Raw genomic sequence first — 9,330 nt, forward strand, 5'->3', positions numbered from 1 at the left:
TGTGTTTCATTTTATAAGCATGATATTCTAAGTGTAATAAAAGTATGTCATATATAAGATACGAGAAATACTTGAAGAAAGACATGAGTGTATCAACCGTATATCTAACAACAATTAATATTCTAAGTGTATCAATAACTTATATAACAATAATCATCATTCAACCAATAATTATTTTGAAGTAAAGTATGTGTGCTTCATTTTGTAAGCATGATATTTCAAGTGTATCAACAATATATTAGTTATAAGCCATGAGTGTATCAGAAACCAATCAGTAAATACTTGAAGTCAAACATGAATATATCAACAATATATCTAATAATGATCAACTGTCCATGTATATCAATAATATATCAACAATATATTAGATATCAAATAACTTTCAAATTTAAGTATATCAGCATTATATTGATACATTTCAAATAACTTTCAAGAATTATCAACAGTATATTAGCAATATATCACATATCAATTAACTTTTAAGTGTATCAATAGTATACCAACAATATATCAATACATATCAAACAACTTTCAAAAATCTCAGTAGTACACCATCAATATGTCACATATTAATCAACTTTCAATAATATCAATAGTATATCAATATTATATCAAATAGTATATATCAAACAACTTTTAAAAATGTCGATAGTATATCAATAATATATTACATATTAATCAATTTTTAATGATATCACGTGTATATCAATATGTATCAAATTTTCAAAGATACAATGTTAATAATATATCAATAATATATCACATATAATTAACATATAAAAAATATATTAGATATCAAACAACTTTCAAATCTCTCTCTCAAACGATTTTTTAAAGGACTTTTTTTTTTTTTTTTTGTCATATCTGCAAAGCTGAAAATGTGGAATTAAGGACCTAATATTTGTATTGTTTTAGGCTAATTGTGCAACTTGGCCTATGTTATAACCATGCTGATGAGGATAAAGTAACACCAATTTTATTTATAATCCAAATTTAAATAATATATTAGAAACAAAACCCAATATTGTGCTAAACTTATAAGATATACTACATACTAATCCATCATAACACATTACTACAAATTATACCCATTAGAAAATGAAAAGAAAAAGAAAAAAGAAAAAACAATCTTTAACCATAATTATAATGAATAATCATCCTTCATGGGCTCTGTTTGATCGGTGAAGTAGTTTCCTCTCTAGGCGGACCAGACGGAATCCCAGGGATCGGCGGCAGAAACGGTGGCACAAGCGACGGCGGCAACAACGTCGGTGGAGGCGGCGACGGAGAGATAAACGGCAGCGGTGGCAGAGGTAACCCCGACCCTGGCGTCGGCTGAAATGGGTTCGGAATCACCGGAGCCGGTGGCTGAAAGGGGTTCGGGATCAATGGCGCCGGCGGCTGAAAGGGGTTCGGAATCAGTGGCGCCGGCGGCTGAAATGGGTTTGGGATTAGTGGCGCCGGCTGCAGGGGATTGGGCGGCAAAAACGACGGCGGCTGAATGACCGGTGGAACAATCGGCGGGAACGGAAGCTGTGGGTTAATTAATTTGGATTTCAAAAGGTCAGACTTTTGATTACACAAAGCGGGCTGTTCCAATGGCTTGAAAGTGAAAAACCCAGCTGAGAAAATCCGAACCCCATTTTTATTTTTCTTCGAACTTTTCAACTTAAGAGAAGACGAAGTTGCAGAGGAAGCTACAGAGCAAAAGGGTTCACTACTTTTGATCAATCTAACACCACAACTTTCAATTTTCTTGACATGTTTAGCAACAGAGAATGGCAAAACAACTTTAAATTTTCCCTTTTTGTTAGTCGTCACTTGGTGTTTAAAACTAGTCTTAGAGGTCTTTTCATCTCTGCATTCCACTTCAACTCTAGCACCTGCAATCAAACAATAAAAATTAAAAGAAAGCCAAGATGAAATGAATGGTAAATCGAATGATAAACAACATTCATTGAAGAACCTGAGATGAAATGAGGAGATTTGGAGAGATGTTGTTGGAAGCAAGTGTCACAAAAGACAGTGCCAACAACAACAGCAGGTTGAAGTGGAAGAGGAGGCTCAGAGAAGGCATTGAAAGTGAGGTTAAGAAACAGAAGTAAGAGAAGCAAAAGGGAAGACATGTTCATAGTAATATAATAATGCTTTATGCTTTACAAGTACAAATAATAAGTTGAGGTCTGTTCTCCTTTTATACCAATATTTTTGTTGTGTATCCTTATCTAAACTCCTTGTGTCTCTGTGTTGTTTAGTCTATGGAAACTGTGAAAAATAAATAATATTAGAAACGGTAAGGAAAAAATAGGGAAAAGGATTGAATTGATTTATGAGTTTCATGCTTAAAAGTCAGTGAAGTAAGTGTGAAAGGAAGGAGAGGATCACATAATTGAGATTGGAAGCTTGTTCCTTCACGAGACAATTACGCCAACCACACAACTTTCTTCACTTCTCATCCTCAAAACTCTTTTTCTTTTTTCTTCCTGCATTTTTATTATTTTTTGTTTTTTTTTTTTAATTAAAGGGGAGTTTTTAGTATTTATTTTGGAGTTTAAATTTGATCTGTTTTTTTTTTTCTAGTTTTTAATGAAAAGAGAAACATACTTATTTAATTTGTGTTCATCGGTGTGTAATATATTTATTTTATTTAATAAATTTGTTAGATCTAAAAACGTTTTCTTCCCTCGAAAAGTACATCTCAGGCTCAGCCTACTAAATGATGATGAACTTCTCTCTTTAAATTTCTTTTTTTATATGCTTTTTCTCTTCATTACTGAAAATGTTGTATTCGAGATGAGTGTAATTCAAGATGTACTCAAGTATTACTCTTTTTCTCTTTAATTTCTTATATTTACCTTCTTGACATTTTCGAGTATAATTGACCAAAAAGATGGGCATTCCATGATTATTTAGTGTAAATTTCAAAAAACAATTTCTTAGGTTAATTTTGATATGAGTGGACTAAATAACACACTTTAAGTTAAAAACTGCCACACAATGTAGAAAGTATGTTTCTCCAAGCTTCAAGTTTTTATACTATGGTGACTATCTTTAAAATTTATTCTCAAGGAAGTAAACTTAAACCTTTTTAAAAGCCTAAAAATTGAAATAAAGTAAGTTTTAAAGATGATATATATTATTTTATATTAATTGGATTTAAATTATTGTTGACTTATAAGATTATAAATAAGTTAATGGTTAACCAATGGCACTTATTTCACATGGTGCAAATAATTGTTTAGAAATGGATGGATGGTTTTCCTCCCATCCTTTTACAAATTATTTCAAGAACATATCAAGAAATTCAAAGAGTAATAATACTGGTTTCATTTTTAATATTCCCACCTTCTAGAAGATAAACTTGTTTGCTGTTTTTTTCTTTGTTTACAAAATTCATTAATCAACGATATTCTCATTTGGAAATCCTATCAAAATAAATATTATCTAACATACAACATAACAAAATCACACACAATGTTACAACAATTCTAATGACACAAAGATATAAATCTATTATAAAGAACAAGAAAGAAACACTTAAATTAATAACCTAATTCGATGCAAAGTCACCTACGTTTAGGAGTAGTGTATCCTAAGAAACATAATTTCACTAATAAGCAGTTCAACAATTATACTGTTATACTTACCTGTTAATAAAAATGCATCTACAAAGAACATGAACAACCTAATGTTAGTGACTGATAACTTAAGTAATTGAAGACCTCTTCATTTGAGAAATTTAGGTTCTTTAAATATGAGAATCTCTTCTCACGTATAAGTAACAAGTTTGACATACATTCAAGAGTGAACAACTCAAGCCAATAGAACTTTTTACACAATCGCTTGGAATGACATTGTCGCACCTCACACCGAAAATCACTAACACAAAATCGCACCATCTTAAAAAAAAAAAAAAGCAGAAACCCTAAAACCAAGAACACAAACTCTTATATATGCACAATAATAGGAAAGAATCGGACAATAATCAAAACCAGCCAGCACCCAAAGAAGGAAAAGATCTCTGAAGATAATCACGCAGATTTTTTTTTACAAAAAAAAAAAAAAAATACTTTTCATTCACCGGATGAGACATTCTACAAAACATCACGGGAGAGAAGATAAAAAAACATGTTTAATGACATTCAAAATTATTACACGAGAAAATATAGCCAACACTAAAACCCTAACCCATGTAACATCAAGACCTCATTAAACAAAAAGAAAAAAAAAAATCTATTTATACAAATGCCATGATCATTTTTAACATTATAAAGTTCTACTACTTTACCACAATGATTCTTCCAATAATGCACAATTGCCTCTGAATGTTTGGATCTGCTTAACATCTAATAATTGTGTTGGTTGAATTATCATTCTAGTTTTTATTGTTTTACATTCTTTAGTTTTAATTTAATTCCTATAGTTTTAAAAAAATTTCATTATATAAGCCTTCATAATTTGGTTGAACCTAACAAATTAAATATACTTTTTCCTTTTTTTTTTTTCTAACACGAAAGGTTGTGTTTTGTTGTGATGAGGTAAATATGATGATTCATGACCAAAGTGTGTTTCTTTTTATTTATTTATTTATTTTTTTTTTTAAAGAAAAATAGACCTTTGTGTTTAAAGTATATGCGTGTGTTAATGAGTTGACTAACTATATTAAGTTCTGAGTTCTAAATTACCAAACACTTTTTATTAAAATTTAGAAATAAACATAAGTAAAATTCCATAAATTTACTAAACATATTTTTTAAATTTTAATTAGAGACCTATAGGACATACAATTACAAGTTAATAGATTCATTAGAACCTTTTCTAGAATTAATACATAAGTGTAAAAATGGTAAAAGTGAACAAGTAATTTTAAAGATTAGAACAAAAGTTCAATTAAACATATTTGTGTAATTATTTTCTCTTATTTCACTATAATTTGGTTTCATGATGACCCATTTCTATCATTAACAAAAAAAAAAAAAAATGTTTATGGATATTTATTATTTGAACTATATAACAAAATGAAAGCTATCTAAGTTCATTTTAGTGGTGCTTGTAACGCAACCTAAATTGAAACAAAGAATATTATAAAGCAAATCAAAATAAAAAAACAAGTATGTTAGTAATTTTAAGTTTAAATTACAAATTTAGTTCATAAACTTTCATCTGTATTAATACATTCTTGAATTTTAATTTTGTATCTAATTTTTATTTAATTTAGAAAGTATCAAATAAGTGTCATTCATTTTGTAATTTTCTAGCTAGTAGGCCTTTGATATATACTATAGTAAAAAAAAAAAATAATATCTGATATTTTATTCACTTTGTCTATAAAATATGTGATATTTTAGTTGCATTAACCACAAACTAATAAACTAACATCCAAAATTATCATGGTAACTTAAATATGTATGTGGAGACATACAGGTGGATCATGTTTAAGTAATAATCTAAATGGTCTGCAGTATATGGATAAGGTTGGGTACCTTATCCTGGTGATGCTACGAGTATGACCCGCTTTGTAGGTGTTACAATTATTGTAAAGTGCTACAAATGATCTGATCTTGATCATCCATGTATTAGACATGCAAACGGGGATATTCTATACAAAGAAGTTTGTATAAAATCGGACAACGAAATGTTTAGTCTCATTATATAACACCATTCATAAAAGAGACTTACATTTCACCAAGATGACCATAGGTAACATAACCTGAATTCTAAGTGAGTTGTGAACTCTTGCCTATGAGGGCGGTCATTTGATTTGTATGGGTGAGAGTGGCCAAATCGTCGACTCAACAAGCCTACCATTTTGGGGATTCGTCTGATTGGGGAGCTGGGAATACAGCTACACAAGATGGAATTCACTCCTTCTTCGAAGCAGGGGTAAATAGATAAATTTCTCCCTTAAGGGCTGATTCCGGGTCTTGAACAATGTGGCACCACACCCTCTCCTGGCCTGAGAGTGGTTTAGTCAGTGGGACTATGATCTATTGTTCATTAGAGGGATCAATGGTACTTAAGAAGTTAGATGTAACTACAAGAGCAAAACGGTAATTTGGTCCAAGTGTACTTACGAGCAATTTGTGAAGGGTCATCATATTGTTGATTGGTTATATCCAATGGACACAGAAATATATCTGTAGTACGAAGAGTGCAACTGTTGATCTTTAGTGGAGTGTCTGACAGTTAACGGATGGTGGATAATGTAATTAAAGAGTTTAATTAATTATTCATGTACCGTTGGAGCTTCAAGCTATAGGTCCATAAGGTCCCCTTAGTAGCTCAAAAGGATCTAGTTGCGAATCAGTTTTTAGGTTAATTTGAATTGTTCAAATTAATAATTGAATAATAACTTCCCTAAGTATATATGATATAATTAAATTGTTTTAATTATATATGACATAATTGTCATAATGTATTTGATACATTATAGTTTAATGGGAGGAAATAAATATTTGAATGAGATTCAAATATATTATCTATGAATATGATTCATAATTGTTAAATTTAATATAAATATGATTTATATTAAATGCCATAAAATAGAGAAAAGAAACTATAGTTCATATTGTATATGATACAATATTCAAACTATAGATTATATGTTATATTTGATATAACATAATTTAATATAAATATAATATGATAAGTTAGTTATCACATTTATTTATGTCATTTTATTATTTTGAATAATAACTTCCCTCTTTTCTCTCCAACCACCTTAGTGGGTGGTTATTATTTTTTTTTGTGGCAAGAGGAATAAAAAAAAAAAGTGGTTTTCTTCTTCTTCCTCGAACGGCTAACATTGAGATTGTTGAACGATTGAGTTTGCAGAAAAGTTCTGTGTATTCTTTCAATCTTCTTCCTCCACCCAAACTTTCCCTCCTAACCAAAATAGTCAGAGTCCACTACTCCTGAGTTCTCACCCTGAGAATAAGGCTCACTATGGTAGTGTCCCTTTTATTTGGTTCGAGAATATCTTGAAGAAAGTCTTCAAGAGTTGTTGTTTCTATTCGAGGCTCGTGACTGTTCGAGGGAGTTTTACGAGAAGAAAGGTTCTTCAAGGGTAATGTATCTTGAACCCTTTATTTCTTGTATCAAGCATACTGTAATTTATTTTGAATGCATATCTTGTATGTTTACTGTAAATTATGTTTGCAATCATTAATGAAATTTGGACGATCCGCTTCTGCTCAAGGATCTCTTCAATACGAGTTCCTTCCATTGGTATCAGAGCTAGGTTGTTGGTTTCTGATTCCAAATTTCATTCTTGTATTGAATTTGTTTATAGTACTTATAGGTTTTACAATCTGCATTGCATTTATATAATAAATGTTTGTGGATGGTTTGTTAATGGATGTTTTGGGATAGAAATCTTGTTTTTATGGTTTTCTGTTTAATTTACAAAGTTGTATTGTAAGGGCCCCTGCGTTTTTGGACAATAAATTGCATTCGAGTCTATATTTGTTCAAGTTTTTGAGTCGCTCGTGAGGCTTCAGAAGAAGGGTTGTAGTGTGTTTCGATGGAGAAGATGAACCTGAGGTTGCTGCATCGTATAGCTAGAGCTAAACGATCGTTTAGATTTTGTTATGAGATCGTGTAGAGTTTACTACACGATCGTGTAGCATTTGCTAAACGATCGCATAGCTAATGCTACGTGATCATGTAGAGTTTGCTACACGATCGTGTTGTGTTAGCTGCATGATCGTGTAGGCTGTCTCTTATACACATCTAGATGTGTATAAGAGACAGATCGTGTAGCATTTGCTAAACGATCGCATAGCTAATGCTACGTGATCATGTAGAGTTTGCTACACGATCGTGTTGTGTTAGCTGCATGATCGTGTAGGTGCTCGATTGGTGGACAATCACGCGATATATGATACTCGACACATCCTTGCGTGCTAAACGATCGTGTAGACTATCATGCTCATCGCATAGTCATTAGCTACACGATCGTGCAGTATATGATACTCGACGCATGGATGTTTACTACACGATCGCGTAGACTTTCATGCTCATCCCATAGTCAAAAGCTACATGATCAAATATAAACGATCATCTATACTCGACGCCTCACTACTCAACGATCAGGCGTTTGCTACACCATCAGTTGCAAGGGTTCTTGGTGGAGCGATTCAAGGCAAGTGGTTCACGACCCAGTTCACTTGTTCCAAACCGGTGGACTCACTTTTGTAATAGTTAGCCGTTTAATTTCTCTTTTAAAGATGTTCTATCCCAGTCTATCAACTTTAGTTTAAATATAAATGTGATGTATGTTTATTTTATATGTCAAAATGTATGTCATATAGCTTTAAAACCCACCATAAGTTATGCATTTATTTTCATGCATCATTCTATATTATAAGTGTTATAATATACTAGTATGCATTATTTAAATTACATTAAGCATGCTCATACATCATATAATATAAGAATGATAGTATATGTATGTTCATTGATATTCCTAGTATAGTAGATGTTATCACATATACAATCATACTCAATTCGATGGAATTGTTTGATCTTAAAGGAGATCTTCTATAATTTCGCACGTGAGGGGTTATTTCTTGGTTTTGTAGTATATGTATGCATGCATTATAGCATATCTATGCATCATTTATATTCTAAATGTCATAATATAAGGTTGAATGGTTGTATGGAATGTATGCTATAGCATAGTTCATTACTTAGTTAGATAAATGTTATATGTTAGTAATGAATGAATATTGCATGAAGTATGATACTACCTTAGGTTAAATTATAAATGTTATAATTAACTTATGTATGTCAATCATGTAATGATTGGTTTTTTCATTTCTTATAAGTGTTATAATAAATGAAATTAGAATTAAAATCAATAATAAAGAGTTGCATGCAAACCTTAGGCTATAATCATTTTTTAAAATTGTTTCAAAATTTGATTGAGATAGACCTAAGATCATGTTTCTAATGAGATTAGAAATCTAATTTTAATCTTTTAAATTGGTTTAATAGGATTAAATTAATTCCTAATAAAAGATTAACTATATAACAAATGTATATAATATAAGGGACCTTTTGTTTAAGGCTGGTTCTGGCTAGGCTGAGATACTTAAGTCAATGGAAACGTCACACCCCTACCTAGGAACCTACCTGGAAAGGTGAATTAGATAGATTTGTTATATGCATGCAAATTTAATGAAAGTCTGTTAAAGAATTTAATAAGACTTGAATTAAAGTTGTTTAATCATCAAAGACAATAGTTGTTTTTTAGAAAATTAAACAAACACTTAAATAAAATCAGTAGTTGGATTTTCCTAAGTTAATTAACCCTAGGTAGAACACTCA

General features: G+C 30.9%; 1 protein-coding gene across 1 annotated transcript; it reads right to left on the bottom strand.

Moving 5' to 3' along the window:
- Positions 1 to 960: 960 nt before the first annotated feature.
- LOC120078457 (actin cytoskeleton-regulatory complex protein PAN1-like) lies at positions 961 to 2,184 on the bottom strand. The gene is made up of 2 exons (XM_039032759.1): positions 1,967 to 2,184; positions 961 to 1,883 (listed from the first exon to the last, which is right to left on the bottom strand). Exons 1-2 carry the CDS (start codon positions 2,130 to 2,132, stop codon positions 1,162 to 1,164), a joined length of 888 nt encoding a protein of 295 aa, XP_038888687.1. The 5' UTR covers positions 2,133 to 2,184; the 3' UTR covers positions 961 to 1,161.
- Positions 2,185 to 9,330: the final 7,146 nt, after the last annotated feature.

Source organism: Benincasa hispida, chromosome 1 (assembly GCF_009727055.1).
Source record: "Benincasa hispida cultivar B227 chromosome 1, ASM972705v1, whole genome shotgun sequence".
In the NCBI taxonomy this organism is placed as follows: domain Eukaryota; kingdom Viridiplantae; phylum Streptophyta; class Magnoliopsida; order Cucurbitales; family Cucurbitaceae; genus Benincasa; species Benincasa hispida.